At 41.0% G+C, this 22,905-nt stretch overlaps 2 protein-coding genes across 5 annotated transcripts in view; one reads left to right on the forward strand and one right to left on the reverse strand.

Annotated features, from left to right (window-relative positions):
- vsnl1a (visinin-like 1a) overlaps positions 1-22,905 on the reverse strand; it is a 34,434-nt gene that overhangs the window by 3,333 nt on the left and 8,196 nt on the right. For all 4 annotated transcript variants that reach the window (XM_061812705.1, XM_061812708.1, XM_061812706.1 and 1 more), the window contains 2 exons: positions 20,206-20,372; positions 634-849 (listed from right to left, as the gene is read on the reverse strand). In XM_061812705.1, coding sequence (XP_061668689.1) covers positions 634-849; positions 20,206-20,367 — 378 coding nt within the window. In that variant the 5' untranslated portion in view covers positions 20,368-20,372. The remainder of the gene's footprint in view (positions 1-633; positions 850-20,205; positions 20,373-22,905) is intronic.
- The window catches only part of LOC133496756 (uncharacterized), a 38,817-nt gene continuing 18,729 nt past the window's right edge, over positions 2,818-22,905 (forward strand). Inside the window, exon 1 of the mRNA XM_061812703.1 lies at positions 2,818-2,965. The gene's annotated coding sequence lies outside the window, so the exon portion shown is untranslated. The remainder of the gene's footprint in view (positions 2,966-22,905) is intronic.

Raw genomic sequence — 22,905 nt, forward strand, 5'->3', positions numbered from 1 at the left:
GAACAACTGCTGTTATGCCCCCTCCCTGCTGGAGGTGTTACAGGACAATGAAAACTCTCACGCTTTGAATGGTTCACACATCTGATTTTCCCATTGCCTGTTTTGGAGCTCACAGACAAAAAAAAAAAAAATAGAAAGAAAAGGAAAAAGCCCCAGGCTGGAAGGAAATGTGTGAATTGGTCAGGAAGATCCAAGATATTCAGCAGGCTATTATGATGACTCATACCCATGGTCTCCCTTTCTTATCTCTCGTCGAAGTGTCTCTTTGTCGGTGACTCCATAGTTTCACACAGTCTGTAGCAAAGAACTAATTTGACCTATATGAGTTAATTGCAGTTTTGTTTTGTTTTTTTGTGTGTGGAGGGAACCAGTAACCAAGCTTGTCTTCTTGTGCCACATTTTGCCATATTCATGCGGGCAAACTAGTTTGTTGGGTGCCATTCGTAAACCGGAAATGCTGTGCCAAGAATGTTATAAACAGAGGACTCTCTTCAGGAACCTTTTTGGCTAAAGTGGACCCTGCAGATTCCCCTATTATTCCCCCTTTAGTAAAATAATTTTCTTTTGATTTCGCGATTCACTGTAATTACGTACATAGTGAGTTAATTTAACCTGAAGACATCCTCTTCCTACCTCGATGATTTCCAGCATCTCCACCCGTGTTATCTTGCCATCTCCATCCAGGTCATACATGTTGAAGGCCCAGTTGAGCTTCTGCTCAAAGCTGCCCCGTGACGTGATGGACAGCGCACAGATGAACTCTCTGAAGTCGATGGTGCCGTCGCCGTTCTTGTCAAAAGTCCTGAAGGCGTGCTGGGCAAACTTGGACGCGTCACCGTAAGGGAAGAACTGCAGGAGAAAGGGAGGAGAAAAAAAAGGTGAACGTTAAAGTACATTTTTCAGTGTGTTAACTGAAATCTAGTTAACATAGACTATGGGGCAAAAAACTGTGGGGACCCCAGTGATTGAGAATATCCTGGATATATAGAGAACACAATACAGTATTTGCATATAAAGACAAAAAAAAAGCTAATTTTGATTGCTTCTAACCTACCTTTTAATAGTACTTTCCCATGTAAAACGGACTTTATCTAAAATCTAAGACAGCCTACATCTATACAATGCACTTTAAATGGATAGTTTTCCCCCCTTGAATATCAGTGCAAAAAGGTGAACACATTTCCATCACAAGTTTAAACAGTTGAGTAATGGCCACAATACTCTTTCAGGTCGCCGTAGTCTCGTTTGTCTTCACGCTTCAATGTGTATAGGCAGGATTTTGATAGCTGTGGGATCTTCGCAATGAGTGTGATATCAAACCGGCATGATGTAGTTTAACTTACGAACAAAAGTCAACAATGCAGTAAACAAAAGAAGAAAGTGTAACCACTGATTAATTAACTGTGGTATGAGTAAAGTAACTCCAGTAATTAACAGATGCGCCACTGCTTTTGGCACACTAAATCAAGTGTGCCATAAAGTGATAGAATAGAATACAAATTAATTCGTGTCCTTTTGCAGTTTTTTCTAAGGGGCATGTTGTGTATTGTATGGTATTATTGTAGCTTTTTGTTCAATTTATAGTAGAACGCCAGTTAAATTCCCAAACATTTTTGTGAAAAAATTGGCTTGGTTCATGCACAATTCTTCGGTTCATGAAAAGTCTTGGAAATAATATCAAAGCCTCAGTTGTGGCTTTTTCTTGCACACTGTCCATTTCACTTGCTTGGTGTGTCATGAAGTGCTTTTATTATTTTTTTTTAGTTCTAAATTCACCTTCAGTCCATCTCCAAAGACTGTCTCAATACTGTGATTAGGAAACTCGCAACTTTTGAAAAATAAAACGTAAACTATGACTAAATGTGAGAATGGTGTTTGTGATCTTGCTGCGTAGTTTGGTTTGCCGGATTGTTGGGTCGGTTTCCCTCAGAGGGGTGGTATGACTTTGTAACTATATACGGTATGTGTTTCTTTACTTAATCATAGTATTACATACAGTATACACAACAAGGTTTTGAAAGCCGAAGTCAAGAATAATAGTTTGTTAAAGTTACAGCGAAAAAGGGTTTGGTGACAAATACTGTAAGTGCTTGTAATATCTTAACATTATGATTCATTTAGAGAAGACAATTTGAAATTTTGGTTTGGATTTTAGCATGAATCATGAAAGTTGATGGAAATTATTTGCTTTTAAAGGCCATATAAAATGATGCGGCGGAACGGATGTGGCCCCCAGGTCTCGAGTTTGGCACCTGTGCTATAATATGTGAAAAGGCTAAAAGAAGTTGGATTTGCCATTGGCCAAGAAACATATGGGGTAGAATGGGGGCCATGTCACTCGCATGAGACAGGACCTCTAAAAAAATCCAAAGGTTCTTCAGACTAATTTAAATCCATTAACTAGCTTGATCAGCAGTTCACTGGTCAACACTGAGTTTAATGGTTGTTGTAACCTGGAATAACAGATGAAAAACAGACGCTCTCAGTAGAGAACCCATCGCCACTGAAGCTGAACAATCTTTTCCATGCGACTTGTTTGATTGAAATCTCGTGTCGTACAAAACCTCAAGCCCTGTATGTGTATTTCCATCCACTGGAGCTTACAGATATGAATTACATCAAACTTCAGCTTCCAATTGTAATAACAGCTCCTTCTGTTCTCCGCATTTAGTAAATGGAGGTGTGTGTACTCCCCCCCGCCACCCCCACACCATTCCACGTTTTGTCCTTGCTTGTGTGTGTAGCAGACACTGTAATCCTACAAGGAACACGACAAGGACACTCAAATAGTCTCGCCTGAGCACAATTGTCCCAGCACTGTATGGAGTCATGAGAGCACGGAGAGAGAGAGAGAACTTAGAATCAAATGAAAACCAATGCAAGTGTTGGATCAACATCTGCCTGTATAAAAATAATGATTCCGTGTTTTCATGGGAACTGTCAGACAGATATTACTTCTTAAATGGTGAGTCAAAAATTTATACTGGTATTCTGCATTGCCAAATGTTAAACATAACAATGTCCTAGCACCAGTACTTGTGACATAAATGTAAGTGCTACAATTTTGTTCAAACCCACAACGGTTGCCAAAAAAATTTGATTTTAAACGGTCAACACTACTGCAAATGCAACCACAGTTAAAAATCTTTGTTAAAGGAAACAACTCTCTTTATTTGTACAGAATATTCATATTCGCTCTGAACGGCGCATAGTACATGTGAACCTCATGTTATGTCTGCTAACTATATTATGCAAAATAAGTATGAGGGAGTGTGACAGCTCTGTTTAGGAGACAAGTCACAGATTTGTTGAGAAAACCCCAATGAAGAGGTAAGTGACTGTCTCACACTCTCCTAACGACACATGACAAGGACCTGCCTCTCCTCATGCTGCCAAACCATGGAAGAGGGAACAGCAGGAGATGCTGATGGGTTGGCGTGAGGATGAAAGCAGAGATGAAGGAGGGAAAAGGAAGCAATCTTTCTTAAGGGGTTAAGAATCTGCAAAGTTATGAAACACATTGTGTTACATAAAATCATAAAAGAGAGAGAGAGAGTTGGAAAAAAGTGGGACGAGAGGGTGGGGAAGGCATGAGACTCTAAAATTTTCCAAAATGGAGTAGTTTGACCTTTAGAAGCCCAAAGTGGCAGCAAGGTGCACAGAAATTTTAAACAAGGATGAGTCCAGTCAGGTATTGGATTAATGAAAAAAAAAAAAAAAAAACCCTAAGGCCAAAAGCCTCACCGAAAACCCACTGTACATGACTACAGTGGTATATTGGGGAAAAAAACTTGCATGTTTTCATCAGTATATAAGGTCTCTGGAGACTGTTGGTACTATACATGCAAATTCTATTGGTCCTGCAAAAAAATCATCTGCATTGCATACTGGATGCACATTTCTTTTGTATACACAAAGTAAGTCAGCATGACTGTTTGCTGTGCTTTACACAGTCATTGTATGAGTGGCCTGCCTCAGAAGTCATACATAAGTACTCCACACTTAGAGGTACGATTTATGCACACCCCAAGACAAAAGTACTGTATGTCTCACTTTTGCCCCTAAGTCTACCATGCACAAAGCATGTACCATGGATACAAAACATGGACGGCAATACTTTTACTTTGGAACCCCATCTATGTAGCATTTAAGAACTAAAGAAAATGTTGTCATTATACTACCATAACAACTGAGGGAGGTAGACCTCTAAAGGCAGATACTCAAAGCTGAGGCGAGGCACAAAGAGATATTTGCTTTGTTAATACAAGGATAACAACAACAGAACATGAGACTGACGAGGCACTGGTGGCACGTGGGTACTTTCTCTCATAGATGTGGACACCTCCTGACTAGTTTGTACAGCTCTTGCATCCCCCTGCATCTTGGCTTACATCACAGGATCATAGAAAAGTGTCACAAGTACGACCTGGGCTCCTGGTATGGGAAAAAAAAAAGCATTTCTATGGGCTTATGACACATTTTTTCCCCATGCCTCTGAAAAGTCAGGCCTTCTATTTAAAGGTGACAAGTACTACCCTATACTCTTTACTGACACTTTCTGTTGGGTTCTCCATAATCATGTAGCCTAGTTGTGAGCTACCAAACCTTGCGACCTGTGCGCATCCAAAACACTTCTGGTGGGTTTTGTGTGAGGCACAACTAAAGCAGGATGCAACACATACCAATAATTACGCCCTGTTTTACAATTCCCTCCCCATGATCAAAATCAGGAAAAGCTAAATTTTTGGATATCTCTAAAATATTAATCAATTATTCTGTTGTGTGCAGTGTGTTAAGAGTCATTCGTTCCATTTTTAACTGTTCTAAAATATAGTCGGGGTGACAATTGAAAATCTTAAACTTGTTCAATATTTACATTCACGAATACACGTGTGGGATAACCATGAATTTGGCCGAGTCGTTGTGAAGTAAAACTGAACAATAGCCATTTGAGATTGCTGCTGTAAGTAGAGGAGCAACTGATTGTTTTGACTGTTTGTATAACATAACTTGCAAGTATTCACCAGAATAAAAATGAGAAGAGGAAGAGATAATGCAATGCAGTAACCAGATAAGATAACAGCTAACCTAACTTCTTTCTTTATTTCTTCTTTTACTCTTTTTTTTCCTAGATGTACTGTGGCACAATGCTGCCTCTCATAGGTCAATCATAGCTTCTGGTTTGGGGGAGGAGACTCATGATCAACAGCTCAGATATTGTTACGTACTGGACTGTGTGTGGTGTGCTGAGTTGGTCGTCTAGAGTCCACCACACACTATAAGGGCAGTAAACACATAGGTTCGTCGTATGTGGGCACTCAGATTTAAAGAATGAATTAATATGTCAAAAAAAATGTATTTGCGAATCGTGCTTAAGTGGTTACCATCCACCATGAAGTTTCATTCCTATCCTTTGGTTGTAGTTCATGGTTTTATGACATTGTCGGGTTTACAAGTTGAATGTCAGGCTTTTGACAAACACAGCTGGCTTGATGAGAGAACATCAGTGGTTAGTGTCAGCCTGACACAGGCCAGTCTGGAGAACACACAACCAAAACACATACACACTCTGTTGTTAAGCAGAACATTAAAGCCTCTCTAATCAGGCAACAAGCTGGCACTGGTGCTCATCCAGACAATTTGATTGGCAGAGAAGGGAAAGGAGGAGATACTTGACGAGTCGCACTTCAGTGGAAGCCATTTCTTACAGACTGGCTGCAACATCGAAGAACAGATGCATAATTCAGTCCATGATGGAGCACCCACACTGGTGGAATAGCACAAAGAAGCTCATCAAGAAGTGAGAAAAGGATTTAGCAAGTTTGGGTTGAAAATAACCCCCTTAGCAGCAACCCCCGGATCCAAATTTGTGTTTGCTTGCTGCTCTTCAGATAACAGCTAAGCTGGACAGACATCTTGCAGCTTAAAAGCTTCCAGTGATGAGCTTGCAAGGGTCAGGATTTAAAACTGGGCGATTTAGTTATTCTATGCGCATTCTGTTGCAGTTTGGGGAGTTGCAGATTGCATGTAACTGGATTATATTTGACAGCAGTTATCTGGAAACCAAAAAGGATCTATTGCAGTCCCAACTGCAAAACATCGAAATAAAATCCCTCACAAATGGAACTAATGTTCAAGTTAAAATGGTTATAATTTACTCCCTTCACCGTGCTTTTCTTCTACAAACTGTTTCGTGTTTGAGGTTCCACTTCATCTCTTGGTTGATTGTTGTCAATAATTCAGGAAACTGGTGAAGTACATTGACAAAAGTGGAAAACCCTGGTCCTCAGAACTATGATGCCAACGCGCTTCAGCTGCGCTACTGTGCCAGAAAGATATCATACACATGGATATCACTCCCTCCTCGCCAGTCAGATTTTTTGTAAATGTCACACACCAACATGATAAAAAGGAAGAGTACCAAGACCAGTAATTTTAAAAAATAAAAATTGTGTCCTCTTTCTCACACAGACAAACTACCAGTTCAACCAAGTCTTGTCTTGTATGTCACCACTCTCATCTAACAGCACATCCCTGTTGCGCTCAACAATAACAACAAAAAGAACTCACCTGCTCTGGTAAAAACATCCTATGTTTATTCACATATTAAGTTTAACTGTGCATTTTTCCTGGCATTTTGAGAGTGAAATTGACAAATTCTTTTCTCCAAAGATCACCACCCAACTGGGAAACTTGAAACAGTATTTTCACTCAAAATACTGTACTAACCTTTCCTGCTATGGTAACGTGAATGTGGTCAGGAGACGCAGGGTGGAGGTCTTCTCCGTGCCGAGGTTGTCCTGCTCGGGGTTAACTCTTCTCTCTCTCATTGCACAGCGGGAGTGGGAAAGGCACTCTTCACCGGTCGCCATCACATTTTTTTTCCCTTGTCACCCTCCCACTAAGCAGTCCCGAATCACTCACATGGCGACACACAATGCACACACACACTGAGATTGTCACAATACGCGTAACAACTGTAAAAAACTCAAGCAAAGCGACCATGCAAATACCGTAATAAACGCAACCAACGCTAGTTTGCAACTACCATAATGAACCCAAGTAAAGCGCATGTGTGCACACGCACATAGATAGAATTTAGTTATGGTTTCGTGGCTTAAGGAGATCCGCACGAAAGGAGGCAAAAAGCCGCATGCGTACCAAGAGCTGCTGGTTGGCCACCCCTGCTCTAGATTGGTTCCCGCTCATTTGTGACCATAATGAAGACAAGCAGAAAATGGATGGGCCAGAGTAGATGCCCCCGCTATATAGAAGATACAGAGATCATTTAATAGGAATTTGGTGCAAACCTGACTGGGTAGTTCCATGTAGAGTCTGAAAGGCAGAGAGCACTTTAAGTCTTTAACTCGCTAGCTGGTTAGTTCATGGATGTGCTAACAAACGAAACAACAACTTTTAGTTAACTTTCTCTTAAATGTCAGTTAGGTGAATCTACACACTTCGAATTAAGCAATGTTCCAGAGGAGTGGACAGAGGCAACACTGGCAAGAGTGTACTAGTCCACCGACATTCCGTGTTCTCACTAGCCATCAGAGTCTGTTGGCTTACTGTGTGAAATATCACGACAGGGCGAGCTCAAAGGTTTCAGACCTCCTTAAGCTGCTGGGGGTGTGTACTTTGTCTATGCTCCAAAATGTATCACCCTCTAACCCTCAGTTATTTTCTTTGCTTTCTGTCAGTCCAGAGGGCTGCGTAAATAATGCTTTAGTCTCATGCATCGCTTTAGAAACATTGTCAGGTGGAGTGAGGCCCTTTTGGAGCATCCAGCAGGACCTCAGGCTGACTGCACTGACCGTCACTTCTGGGTTGTTTACATTTTTTTTCCTTTTGCACCGAGGCTTGGCAGGGAGAGAGCGCGGGAATACAGTACATGCATAATCCATTGCTGGGGTATTTACAGTCTGTGATTGTACTGTATCTGTTCGAGTGAGTCTGCGTGAGAGGGACGAAGCCTGCATTCACTCTTACATAAACACTCAGTGACACGCAAGGCAGAGGCTGAAACTCAGCCAGCACACTGCTATTGTTGCTACTGCTTCCAAGGCTTCAGGGTCTTCACACAAAAGTGTGTAAACACACACACACAAAACCAAACAAACTCCAATATACTCAGTTCTTATGCTCAAATTCTGCAGAAAATGATGGACTTAGTAAGTTTACATCCATATTTTTTAATGTATTCATATCTGCAATTAGATTTTTGTATGTACACCAGTAATCAAATTATAGGTATGACAAGTTTGAAGACTTCACCTTTATGCACAATGAATTTAAAATAATCAAAATAGGATTTCATTGTGCAGTGACTACTCAGTTGTCAAACGTCCCCGTTCTCGAACAAATCGGTTTTTGAACGAAGATTTTGAGATCTTTTTGCTTCTGTTTTCAAACGAAAATCTGGTCCACGAACGCCCCGAAAACATCTGAAAATAACATAACACGCGTGGCCCAATGACCTAAATATATCTCTTAAATAATTTTATTATATAAAGTATTTACACTATACATGTATTTCTACTATGCAGTTTATTATCTGGAAAAGCTAAAAAAAAATGCTTTAAAAACTCTAATTTTTAAGGCTTGGAATACATTATTTCTTTTTCCATTAATTGTAATGGGAAATATCGATTCAGTTTTCAAACAAATCCAACTGCGTTCTGGAGGGGATTGTGGTCGAGAACCAGGGTTGTACTGTACTTGGACGGAAGGAATTTTGCAGTGCACCTGCATAGTGAAATGCCATTATGTCAGTTTTATTGGTTGAATGTGAGCAGAGAATATGGAATGATATACATTGTTCTAATTGTTCTTGTTTCTATCAAAAGTCACGTCATCAATAAAGACCTTTGAGGACTGTTTCATTAGCGCTCATGCATGCCAACGATAATGGCTTAAAGGGTCTTGGCTGACTTGTGCTTGTTATTGCCTTATTTATCATAATTAATGGGCATTTTGGCTGTAGTCCACCAGTGTATGAAATAACATGTAACACATAGCCCTGGTGTCCAGGATACTGGAATAAATGCTATAAATGTAGTTGTAAGAGCAACTTTCACAGTATTGATTAGGATGCTTTTCTCACAGTTCTGGGGTGGAGTTATATAGGTGTGAATATGAGTACAAAATCTTCATTTGTCTATAAAGTATCTGCCCCTAAGATTTGGCTGGTGACCATCTGTGTGTACCTCATCTCTTCCCAAAGTCAGCTGGCAAAGGTTCCAGCTCACTTATGACCCGAATGAGGACAACCAGAAAATGGATGAAACACATAAAGTATATACCCCTACTATATAGATTATACATAGAACATTTAAGAGGGATTTGGTGCAAACCTGCCACTGAAATTTGTCTGTTGTCAATCAAACCGACTGCATATCGAGTGTAAAGGACAACTGCAGGTCTCCCTACTGAATGTGAAAATGTTATAAGAGCAAAGATTGACAATGAAATAGGTAAAAGAAGGAAGGTGTGTGCAGATTTATCTTTCATTTATTTATTACCTCAAACTCACAAAACACAACCCAACTGTGAATGATTCCAGAGTTCCCTTTTTGGCTTGAGAGTTGTATTTGTCAACATATGAACTTGACAAACGTGTGCAATATTCACACCGTTGCTGTTTCCTGCCTTCGACATGCTGACTATGATCTAAATTTGACACAGACAGGCAGCCAAGCAGGGCACCAAGCAGAGTGTGACTCATTGCTTGGCTGCCAGCTTTGGCAGGTGAACCTGGGGTTTACTCTCCACTCATTGTGGTGCAATTCGCTTGGCAACACACACGTACAAGCATCTTGAGCTTTGAGCTATTTCAATGCTTATTTTCAGCTTTCGACCTTCTCACGTTTATTCAGGCACAAAAATAAGCGAAAAGCAAGAGAGGGTAGACTGAAAATTCACGCGGAAGAGTGAGACGTGATGTAACAGTAAGACACAACCTCTAATTCATCATTTTGCAAAGGTCCATAATGTCCCATTATACAGGGCCCCCACATCATTCACGTCTCTACTTCATTGTTCATACGATGCATACAGTAAATGCGTAATACTGTACAAGTCGTGTACAGTACATATACTGTAAGACTGCATCTGTGCATTGTTTCTGATGTAATGTCAACTATTATCATGTGCAGAATTTTTGCAGTACAATATCACAGAAATCCATCCATCCATTGTCTTAGCCGCTTATCCTCATGAGGGTCCCGGGAGTGCTGGAGCCTATCCCAGCTGTCAATGGGCAGGAGGCAGGTTACACCCTGAAGTGGTTGCCAGCCAATCGCAGGGCACAGAGAGACAAACAACCACACTCACAATCACACCTAGGGGGAATTTAGAGTGTCCAATTATTGCTGCATGTTTTAACATTAATTATGGTGTCCAATTAATGTTGCATGTTTAAATGCAGCCCTATGGGGGCACAAACCAGTGCAATCTGTAGGCCGGTCCCAAGCCCGGATAAATGCAGAGGGTTGCGTCAGGAAGGGCATCCGGCGTAAAAACTGTGCCAAACAAATATGAGCGTTCATCTAAAGAATCCCATACCAGATCGGTCGTGGCCCGGGTTAACAACGCCCGCCCCCGGCACTCCTAACCTGCAGGGCGTCGGTGGAAATTCAGATACTGTGGGTCGAAGAGGAGGAAACCGGATTCATCGTCGGAAGAAAAAGAGGAATGCACAGAGCCTACAACTGAGTGTAGGGACTTTGAATGTTGGGACTATAACAGGAAAAGCTCAGGAGTTGGTTGACATGATGATTAGGAGAAAGGTTGATATTCTGTGCATCCAAGAGAGCAAGTGGAAAGGAAGTAAGGCTAGAAGCTTAGGAGCAGGGTTTAAATTATTCTACCATGGAGTAGATGCGAAGAGAAATGGAGTAGGGGTTATTTTAAAGGAAGAGCTGGCTAAGAATGTCTTGGAGGTGAAAAGAGTATCAGATCGAGTGATGAGACTAAAATTTGAAATTGAGGGTGTTATGTATAATGTGGTTAGCGGCTATGCCCCACAGGTATGTGACCTAGAGTTGAAAGAGAAATTCTGGGAGGAACTATATGAAGTAGTTCTAAGCATCCCAGACAGCGAGAGAGTTGTGATTGGTGCAGATTGTAATGGACATATTGGTAAAGGAAACAGGGGCATTGAAGAAGTGATGGGTAAGTACAGCATCCAGGAAAGGACAGATGGTGGTGGACTTTGCAAAAAGGATGGAGATGGCTGTAGTGAACACTTATTTCCAGAAGAGGGAGGAACATATAGTGACCTACAAGAGCGGCGGTAGAAGCACGCAGGTGGATTATATTTTGTGTAGACGATATAATCTGAAGGAGATTACTGACTGTAAAGTAGTGGTAGGGGAGAGTGTAGCTCGACACCATAGGATGTTGGTGTGTAGGATGACTCTGGTGGTGGGTAGGAAGATTAAGAAGACAAAGGTAGGGCAGAGAACCATGTGGTGCAAGTTGAGAAAGGAAGAATGTTGAGCGGCCTTTCGGAAAGAGGTGAGACAGCCTCTCGATGGACAGCTGAAGCTCCTGCAAGACTGGACTACGACAGCCAAGGTAATCAGAGACCCATTTTTAAGAACAAAGGCGATGTTCAGAGCTGTGGGAATTATAGAGGAATAAAGTTGATGAGCCACACAATGAAGTTATAGGAAAGAGTCGTGGAGGCTATACTCAGGACAGAAGTAAGTATCTGTGAGCAACAGTATGGTTTCATGCCTAGAAAGAGTACCACAGATGCATTATTTGCCATGAGGATGCTAGTGGAAAAAAACAGAGGTCGGAAGAAGGAGCTACATTGTGTCTTTGTGGATCGAGAGAAAGTACCAAGAGAGGAACTGTGGTACTGCATGCGTAAGTCTGGTGTGGCAGAGAAGTATGTTAAAATAGTACAGGACATGTATGATGGCAGCAGAACAATGGTGAGATGTGCCTTAGGTGTGACAGAAGAATTTAAGGTGGAGGTGGGACTGCATCAGGGATCAGCTCTGAGCCCCTTCCCGTTTGCAGTGGTAATGGATAGGCTGACAGATGAGGTTAGACTGGAATCCCGTTGGACCATGATGTTCGCAGATGATATTGTGATATGCAGTGAAAGCAGGGAGCATACAGAGGAACAATTAGAAAAATGGAGACATGCACTGGAAAGGAGAGGAATTAAGATTAGCCGGAGTTAAACAGAATATATGTGCGTGAATGAGAAAGGTGGAGGGGGACTAGTGAGGGTGGAGGACTTCAAATATTTAGGTTCAACAATCCAGAGCAATGGTGAGTGTGGTAAAGAAGTGAAGAAAGGGGTCCAAGCAGGTTGGAACAGCTGGCAGAAGGTGTCTGGTGTGTTATGTGACAGAAGAGTCTCTGCTAGGATAAAGGGCAAATTTTACAAAACCGTGATGAGGCCGGCCATGATGTACGGATTAGAGACGGTGGCACTGAAGAAACAACAGGAAGCAGAACTGGAGGTGGCAGAAATGAAGATGTTGAGGTTCTCGCTCGGAGTGACCAGGTTGGATAGGATTAGAAATGAGCTCATTAGAGGGACAGCCAAAGCTGGATGTTTTGGAGCCAAGATTCGAGAGAGCAGACTTCGATGGTTTGGACATGTTCGGAGGCGAGAGAGTGAGTATATTGGTGGAAGGGTGCTGAGAATGGAGCTGCCAGGCAAAAGAGCGAGAGGAAGACCAAAGAGAAGGTTTATGGATTTGGTGAGGGAAGACATGAGGGCAGTTGGGGTTAGAGAGGAAGATGCAGGAGATAGGCTGAGATGGAAAAAGATGACACGCTGTTGCGACCCCTAACGGGACAGGCCGAAAGGAAAACAAGAAGAAGAATTAATGTTGCATTTTTTGGGATGTGGAAGGAAACCGGAGAAAACCCACACCGGCACAGGGAAAACATGCAAACTCCACACAGGCGGGTCCGGGATTGAACCCCAGACCTCGGAACTGTCAGACCAACGCTGTCCAGCTGCTGCACCGTGCCGCCATCATAGAAGTATAAGGCTTGATAATATGTACATATATTTTTAATAATACGCCCAATTACTTGTATCTCATAGTCTTATTTTTCTATCCCAGTAATATCCAGTCAATATTGTTTCACTCTACTGTCTTTTATTTCTGTTTCTCCCACCTTCCTGTATTTTCTGAGTATATTTTCATTGGTCATTTCAATGACATTTTTTATACTGATTAAAGGTACAAAAAATAGTTAGTTAACTTAATGTCTCCTTACTACCTTGTGTTCTGTCATGTGCAGTAGGAAACGTCTGTTGCAAACATTAATTTCCAAGGTCTTTTGCTAAAATATCTTTGGTCAGATGATCTTGAATTCACCCCTTTCTTTCATTTTTTTATTTTCTTCCATCGGTATGACAACAAACACAGTAGAAGCAAATTGAAAGCAAATAAATTAATTAATTAATCATACTACTGGATATAATTACAGTGCATTTGAATTATTCATAAAGCCCAGAGTTCATTGGGATGCAGTGCAAAACACTAATAAAGTGTCTTTGGTGTCTAACTATTTGTCGCGGGTGTGTTAACATTGCGTTATAATTCCGCTCCATAACAGAACACTTATAATACGGTAGTCTGACTGTTTGTTATGGAATTCCCATGAGGGCTGTGAGATGGCGCTACATAATAAAAGTACAAGTTCCTTATAACTAATTCTGTATGTGACATTAATTGCCGAACTTTTGAACTTTTGCAGTCCAAATGTTCAGCAACAACAACAACAACAAAAAGAGTTGCCTTCAAATCATCTTTTAGGCCTTTGCTCTACATCATGAAGTAATAAGGCCTTAAATGCAGCCCCAGAAGGATGGAGACCCTACAGCAGAGTAATCATAAACTTATACATGTTGCTCTAGTAATTTTTTCACATTCCCTCACTGACACAAGTGGTGGGCCAGATGTCAACATTAGTCCATCTTTCTAGCTACCTTTGCATTATTGTATTTGCTGAAAACACACCCGCACACATGTGCTGACTCGAAAATAGATACATTACAATATAGTGTATGGATGGATTCCCCTCTGTTATGTTGCATTTGCATTCCCTTCAGGCTTTTCCCGTTGATGGGTTTGGAATGTGTGTGCCTGTTACAGCTAGGACAGAATAAAATACATTTTCAGAAACCTTTGAGCCTCATTAAATGGCTAAACATTTCCCGTCCTTGTTCCACTACATATGTTTGATCATGCACATTTTATGTCCTGCCCATTCATACCCTTCACACTCAAATCAATTTAGCTTCTTCATTGTATGGATATACATGTTTTTGAACTGAAGGTGAATGCCTCAGTGAACCTATCCCATTGTCCCTATTTTTGTGATTTTTTTTTTAATTTAATTCATTAGTTGAGCTTTTTTTAAGGATACTTCACCAAACTCCAACTGCATCATATTCTCTCGTGAGCAGGATTTAGTACCCAAGCTGAGATGTAGTTTTGTAAGGTTAGAAATAATACTAAAACCATTAAAATGAATTCAACAAGCACTGTGAAAAATACAAATAGCAAAATTTATAATTGACTTGTTACTCATGTTCTTTAGAACTGCCTAAATTGATAGTTTCAAACCTAAATTATCATTATTAATCATACATTTATTGTATTGATTTACAACAATTGGACACCCTAAATTGCCTCTAGATGTGACTGTGAGAGCGGCTATTTGTCTCCATGTGCCCTGCAATTGGCTGGCAACCAGTTCAGGGTGTACCCTCCCTCTTGCCCGTTGAGAGCTGGGATAGGTTCCAGCACTCCAGGATAAGCAGAAAAGAAAATGGATGGATTATTGATTTATATGATAGTGGCACGATGGTTCAGCTGGAAAGTGTGGGCCTCACAGTTCTGAGGTCCCGGGTTAAATCTCGGATCCGTCTGTGTGGAGTTTGCATCTTCTCCCTGTGCCTGCGCGGATTTTCTCCGGGCACTCCGGTTTCCTCCCACATCCCAAAAACATGCAACATTAATTGGACACTCTAAATTGCCACTAGGTGTGATTGTGAGTGGGACTGTTGTCTGTCTCCATGTGCCCCGCGATTGGGTGGCAACCAGTTCAGGGTGTACCCTGCCTCCTGCCCGTTGAGAGCTTGGATAGGCTCCAGCACTCCCCGTGACCCTTGTGAGGATAAGAGGCTAAGAAAATGGATGTCATTTAACAACAACAAAAATACACTTTTACTAGGTAAAAGTCACCATTTTTGCATCAGTCTGCCTTCTGAATGGATTTCACTTTTGGATTTAAATAACCTATTCCATTTTGAATTATGATGCTAATTGACATTAAAAATTGTGCTACCATCTCTTTTAATTTCACAATCTAAAAAGCATAATGAATGGCAGTATACTGTAAAATTTTGTTGAATTATTTTTCTGGTAATGCACCATGTGATGAGACTCATCTCAAATTTTTCATAGGTCATGTTTGAGGCAGCACAATAAAAAAATGGTGGTTAGCTGGGTTCAAATCTCACTTCGAACATTTTTGTGTGGAGTGAACATGTTTTCCCTGAGCTTGGATGGATTCTCACCAAGGACCCCTGTTTCAACCCACATGGCCTGAAAAATGTGTTTTGGTTCAATCGCAAACTAAATTGCACACAGGTGCATAGGAATATGGTTGTGAATGGTTATTTGCCTACTGTGTATGTGTCTTGCAATTGAATGATAACCAATCCAGGGTGTACTTTGGCTGTCCTTAAGTGGACATTTCTTCATTCATTTTCTGTGCCGCTTATCCACATAAGCGTCACGGTCGTGATGGGGCCTGCCACTGCTGACTCTGTGCAAGAGGCGAGTTACACCCTAAACAGGTCACAAGTCAATCCCAGGGCGCAAATAAACAAACAACCACTCACAGTCACATTCACACCGATGCATTATTTCATGTGATCAATTCACCAGTCATACATGTTTTGGTATTGTAGGAGGAAAATACACACATTCACGGGGAAAGCATGCAAAGTCCACACAAGTGAGGCAAGATTCTCAGGTCCTCAAAACTTTGAGGCAAATCTGCTAAGCAGTCGGTTACAGTACCACCCTAATGAGGCCAAGTGGTATAAAAATGGATAGATGCTTACAATTAACAAATCATTTTTTTTTTAATGTGAAAACCCTTTCCCTCGAACACATTATTATTATTTTCGTTTAGGTAATATGTTATGGGAATAGGCTCCAGCACTCCCATAACTCTTGTGAGGATAAGTGGCTCAAAAAATTGACATATGGGTGGATGGATGGATAAAATGTAAATTTCCCATCGGTGTGAATGTAAGTGCGATTGGTTGTTTGTTTCTATGTCCACTGCGGTTGGCTGGCAACTAGTTCAGGGTGTACCTTGCCTCTTGCCGTAGCATAGCTGGGATAGGCTCAAGCACTCCTGTGACCCTTGTGAGGATAAGCGGCTAAGAAAATGGATGGATGGATATGTACAAATTTCTGCACAAGCAATCGACACATTGGCCATATACATCACCCTTTGGGCTAGTAACCATGTTTAACAATACCCATATAACATTTGCAAGTTATTTGTTTTTGAAAACATAAAGCACGGCAAACAAGGTGAATGAAAATTATGTTTATAAATGTATTTTTTTAAATTTTATTGTGTTGTCATAAAAAAAAAGACATTACTTTATTTTGTGCAAAAGTTTATAACATCTGCATGATTTTGCATGGTATATTTGTCTCGTTCAAAGCCATTGATTTGATTTAAATGTCATACTTGCCAAGTTATCCCGACGCAGTTGTCAACTAGAAGTAATGTAGAATCAGTAAAGAAGATAATTTAGGCATGGTAACAGGGAAATAAAGCGTGAAATTTGAAATGATAGTAACCCATTTTATAATTAATGTGCATGACTGTCATGCATCATATAAAACATCCAATTTCATCAGTACACTCCTAACTCCCTCCATACCACTTTCATCACCCTTTGCTTTTGCATGGCCTGAAGGATGATTACCTCTACAAAGGTAGTGGAGAATAAATTAAGTGACAAAGCACAAAAGGATTAATTAAATATATATGAGAACAAAATGTCCATCAACCTAAATTTACAACACAGATTTAGGTGCCTTAAGAGTGTATTTAGCAGCGTAACAGCGAGGAGAGCCATTGCATGAACTGAACCGTGCTGATAGGGTTAAAAACACAGTGGAAAGAACCAAAATAAGAAGCGAGTGCACAGGTGTGAGTCCGCCAATCTCATACATGTATGCACAGTGAGGACAAGGGCTCACACGTACATTCACATCGTCACACAACAGATCTCGTTGCTGAGTTGCAAGGTCCCATCAGTGCTATTGACTAATAAATAATGCACACAATCTTGCATACTTTTCCTGACTTTCCCTCCTTAGTTTCCTGCTTTCAAGCAACACTGCTCCAAATGTATACCCCTCTGGCTTCTGCCTGCACCGCTACCCACCCCACTCCATCACCACACATGCACACAATGCACTCACACTTCACAGGAAAAATCTGTCCTGCTAATGTGAGGTCACAGCAGACCGTTTGGCTGGATTTAAATAAAGTCCTATTATGGATTCACTGTTGCCTGGAAACACAATAGGATGCATCAATAATGGGATTTTCTCTGCAGTCTATGGGACCTGTTTGGATCCATGTTGCCTTTTTTTTATGCAGATTTTCAGCTTGTTAGCGCATCTTACCTTTTGTCTTTTTCCATTTCCACATTTCCATTTCCTTTGTATTAAAATCCATTCATCAGTTACTAATTATGCACAATATCTCAACTGTGTATGTGTTTTTTTTTTGTATTGTTTCATTTTAAATCACTTTAAAACAATTTTAATCGGCCCAATGGGCCAAAATGGAAGTTGTCATTTCACTTGGTTTAAAGGTGGCCTGTGAGAGTTTCAATTGAAAGATTCAAGACCATAATGCCAAACCTCTTTCTTTTCTGGTTGAGAGCTCCTGCGTGAGCTCTATTGGCATTTAAAGGAAGTGCACAAGTGACCTCAGTGCCCATGCAGGAGGGTCTTATGTAACTGTAGCACCCTCTGGCATTTCCTGGCACTAGTAATGAAAGATTAATGCTTATTCTTACAGTAGTCACAATACAGGCTGGCATCTGAACTAGGTAGAATTGTACAATATATGATTAAATGAATGAAATAGAGTCATGCAAATACAAATGAAATCTCAGAGACTCACGCAACTACCCAATTATACCAATTTAACTGTCAATTCATCATGCAATATAATGCTGTAATTTAATTCCAGGCGCCATGGTGGCGCAGCTGATCAGCGTGTTGGCCATACAGTTCTGGAGACCGGAGTGTGCATGTTCTCCCGCGACCCTGCTGAGGATAAGCGTCTCGGAAAATGCATGGATGGAACTGATAACAGATGCTGCATGCGCAAAACAATATCACAAAAAGGCAATTTATGATAACAACAATACATAAAATGGTGGAGTGGCGGAAAACTGGTTGGTCTGCTCACAGTTCTGAGGTCCAGGGTTAAATTCCCAGCTCTGATTATGTGGAGTTTGCTTGTTCTCCGCATGTAGGTTTGTTCCAGACACTACGGTTTCCTCCCGCATCCCAAAAACATGCATTAATTGGAGACTCTAAATTGCCCCTCGGTGTGATTGTGAGTGCTATTGTTGTTTGTCTCCATGTGCGTTGCAATTGGCTAGCGCCCGTGACCCTTGTGAGGATAACCAGCTCAGAAGATGGATGGATGGATATATTTCTCACTCCATACAGATTAGTTTCCTCTAACAAGGCAAACAAATAGCATTATTATTATTATTGCTCAAACAAACCCTTGCAGTGGTGAATGTCTAAATGACTACTTATTTTGTCACATTGTCAGTTTAATTGGGAGATCATTTCTGTTTGCAAGACTAAATGAATAAGTCATTGAATAAATTCACACCCACTGCTTAATGAAATACAGTAGGCTACATATTAACATAGGGGAGGCCCATCGGATCGCTGTTGGTTTTCCGCTCAGATACAGGAGCGATAAATGGGAACAGGCCAATAGGTCTGACCTGATATCGTCAACAAATCAACATAATGCTAATTCTTCAAAACATTGGGTTTTATTTATACGATTTACTTAAATCCGACAAGTCGTGTGGCGTATCTTTCCGCGGAGGCGGATTTGACGGGGGTTGTTAATTTCTTTTAAAAGCGCAGTGTGGCACATCTGAAAAGGGGGGGGTTTGTGCTGCTGTGGGATTGGCCACAGCCGATTTCAAACCTATCCAATCAAAGTTGGCTTTTACAATGGCCTTTGAATGTGCAACGCTTGTAGCACACTGACAGTCAATGACATGGTGAGCGCAGACAATTTTTCCCCAGAAAAAAACTGATTAGCTCGAGTCCACGAAGTCGAAGTGCACAAACTAATTCCATATGGAGCATCATTCTAACCTCCATGGATGGATAATGCAAGGTTGGCTTGGGAGGTAATAACAAATATCTCCTATGTAAAGAAGGCACTTGGATACTGCCCCCATCCATGATCGTTCATGTGGCGCTCTTAGTGTGCTGACAAGTGGGATGATTTAAAAATGTGTAGCCTACCCTTTCATGCCAATATGACAGGGTTGCATATCACTGCATCTATGTACAATTGTGCTCATAAGTTTACATAGCCAAGGAGAATTTGTGAAATATTTTGTTGTTGTTATTTTTTAAAAACACTGATGACTGAACAACAACTATCATTATTTCTTCATGGTTATGTTTGGATCGCCAAGGTTCTTGCCTTCAGCCAATGCCCAACTCACACTGCACCTGGAATGTGGATCTGCGTTACCTTTTCGGGCTGTGCCTGGCCAAGCTCCGTGGGTGCAGGCCCGGCCACCAGGCACTTGCCTTCAAGCCCCACCTCCAGGGCTGCCTCCAGAGGGGGGGCTCCGGTGACCCGCATCCGGGCAAGGTCAACTTAGATCCAATTTTTGTATTCATCACAGGGGTTTATGGAGCTGTGCTTTGTCTGGTCCCGCACCTAGGACCTTTTTGTCACGGGTGACCCTATCAAGGGTGTGAAGCCCCAAACAACTTAGCACCTAGCACCACCATTGGGACAGACAAACCCCTCCACCATGAGAAGGTGATGGCTAAAGGAGAGGTATATATTTTATATAAAATGTAAATATACACCAAACAATAAAGTGTGACTCACCTTGACATAGAGCTGCTGGAACTCCTCTAGGTTAAGACGTCCAGTGGGGCAGTCCTTAAGGAAACCCTTGTACCACTGCTTTAGCTCATGTTCATTGAATTCTGTATTCTTCACCAGATCTTCCATCACCTCGGGGGTCAGCTTGCTGTTCTGTTTCCCCATTTTGCCTGCAGAAAAAAAGATGTTTGTCTATCAATACAAAAATAGAAAAATTATTCATAAATGGTAAAATTTAAATTTCTAGAGAACTCTGATCCGGCAACCAAAGTTGTTTGTGTTCTCTATGTAGACATAATTCACCTTGAAAAAAGTCCTGGACTGTGTTTGCTTTTAGTAAGATCTGCTGTGAGACATGCACCTTTTCCTGTGTCCTTTGAACAGCTGCTTGTCCGAGTTTTATTGCTTGTTTCATATTTAGAAGCACTAAGTCAGAACCAATAAAATCAGTTCAACCAGAAGTGTTATACATTTCAGCAGCATTATTTTACCTCACATTTTCTGTCCTAACCTTATGATAGCGTTCTCAAATCCTTGGCATTGTGGTTTCCTAGTTGTAGTACAGTACATACAAAACAATGAATATTAGACAATCTGAAGTGGCTAGCATTGTGATGTATGGCTCTTAAATTGATCAACAGTATGCTCCTGTCTGAATCATTTCAAGGGTGTATAATTTATACACCCTTGATTATCCATCCATCCATCCATCCATCCATCCATCCATTCATGTTCTTAGCCTCTCCTCCTCACGGGAGTGCTGGAGCCTATCCTAGCTGTCATTGGGCAGTAGGCAGGGTACACCCTGAGCTGACATAGGCACATAGAGACATACAACAGTTGCACTCACAATCATACCTAGGGGAAATTTAGAATCTCCAATTAATGCATGTTTTTTGGGATGTTGGAGGAAATCGGATTGCCCGGAAAAAAAAAAACCACACAGGGACATGGAAAACATCCCAATTCCACGGGGGGGAGATTTGAATACTGGTCCTCAGAACTGTGAGGCCAACACTCTCAGCTGTACCATCGTGTCCCTCTCCCTCAATTATGTATGTGGAAAACCACGTTCCGTTCCCTCCCACCCTATGGGTGGAGAGGGTCAGGCCGCCCTTTCTTCGAAGTGCCACCTCAGTAACTCTGTGCACCAATTGATGAACAAACATGTGATGTGTGTTCATTTTCTCAGAGTTTTTATAGAGATACTATTGGCTTTATTTGGTTGTGCTGGGACCACAAACACAGGTTATCAACATCTTATCCTGTCCTTTCTCATTTTATTGTATTGGTATTTTGTTACATGTCCCAACTGGGTGTACATTTCAACACCCCCCACCCACCTCACCGCCACAAACACGCACCATCCACAAATAAGAACAATGGTACTTGTGGTCAAATGTCTAGGCTGTCTAACTACTCCCCTTATACACCCCTATTCACCTTGTCTGTTCTGTCCCTCTGTCTTTCCCCTAAAACATTTTTTCTGTCCAGATGCATTTTCAATAAACATCAGAATGTATAAAAAATGTTAAAAATAAGCAGAGAGTATTTCAAACTCCCATGGCGCAGAGCAAAATTGTTCCGGCAGAAAAGCCATACAGATCCACTATTCTACATGGCCATACAGCTGGAAAAAAAAAATCTAAACAAAAAACATTCTTTTTGGGAGGAGGGGTTGGTGGGTGGAAGAGTCTGAAATTACTCAAATTAAAAAATGTGGGGGTTTGTTGTGGTAATTATGGTATAGCAATTATGGGAATCCCTGCAGGTTACATGGCAACTCCTCAGTGACAACAACAACAACAAACCCAAACCATTTGCACAAGAAATGAAAGCTATTTAGGTGGACGGGGGGAATATGCAGGATATTTCCACTCTCACTATCAGGCTGAACCAACGAAACACACAAACAGGACTGAGGCTCATGAGATATGTCATTTTATGTAGACTTCTGATGAACAGATTACCATTATCCGGCCATGATTACAATAGATGAATGTCATCACAACCTGATGTGAACAAATCAAGAGTATATTCTTTTTTATTTCTCTTCACAACTTACGAACAGAAGACTGGAAACAAACCACTCAGTGAAATGTCATTGTCTTGAGGGAATAAGAACAGAAAATAAATTGGTATGTTATTTATTTGTGGACAGCTGTCGTGTACAAAAAATACCCCGAACAATGATGTAAAACTATATTGGGGTTAATTTGTGCGGTGATTGTGTGACAATACAGTCAATTCCAGTTGTATAAAATGGCCATCTAGCAATAATGCTCTCATAAATACATAACTTGATTTTTTTGCTTTGTACAAAGTATCTCAAAATAGGTCCTCCAAGAAATGCATTTTGCAGATGGGAAATATGATGGGTTTGTAATACATTACTATCTAACTCATAAACTTGAATGCAAATAGATCTTAATTTTTTAACCTTCACACTAGCAACAGAATTTGGCCTATGGTTGAAGAACGATTGCTGCCTTCAGCATTTTAGAATGTATAAAATTCAGACCATTGTAATGAATATTTTTAAAGTAGAAAATATCCAGCTCCTTGATGCACAAAGCTTAACATTAAATTGGTAAAATTGGTGAGTGAGTAACTTGAATTGACTTCTAGACATTGTTACAAAAATTCTTTCAATCAGTGGATGGGGAGCAGATGGCTGCCTTAGCTGATCCTGCAGAGGAGCAC

Source organism: Syngnathoides biaculeatus, chromosome 23 (genome assembly GCF_019802595.1).
Source record: "Syngnathoides biaculeatus isolate LvHL_M chromosome 23, ASM1980259v1, whole genome shotgun sequence".
Taxonomy (NCBI): domain Eukaryota; kingdom Metazoa; phylum Chordata; class Actinopteri; order Syngnathiformes; family Syngnathidae; genus Syngnathoides; species Syngnathoides biaculeatus.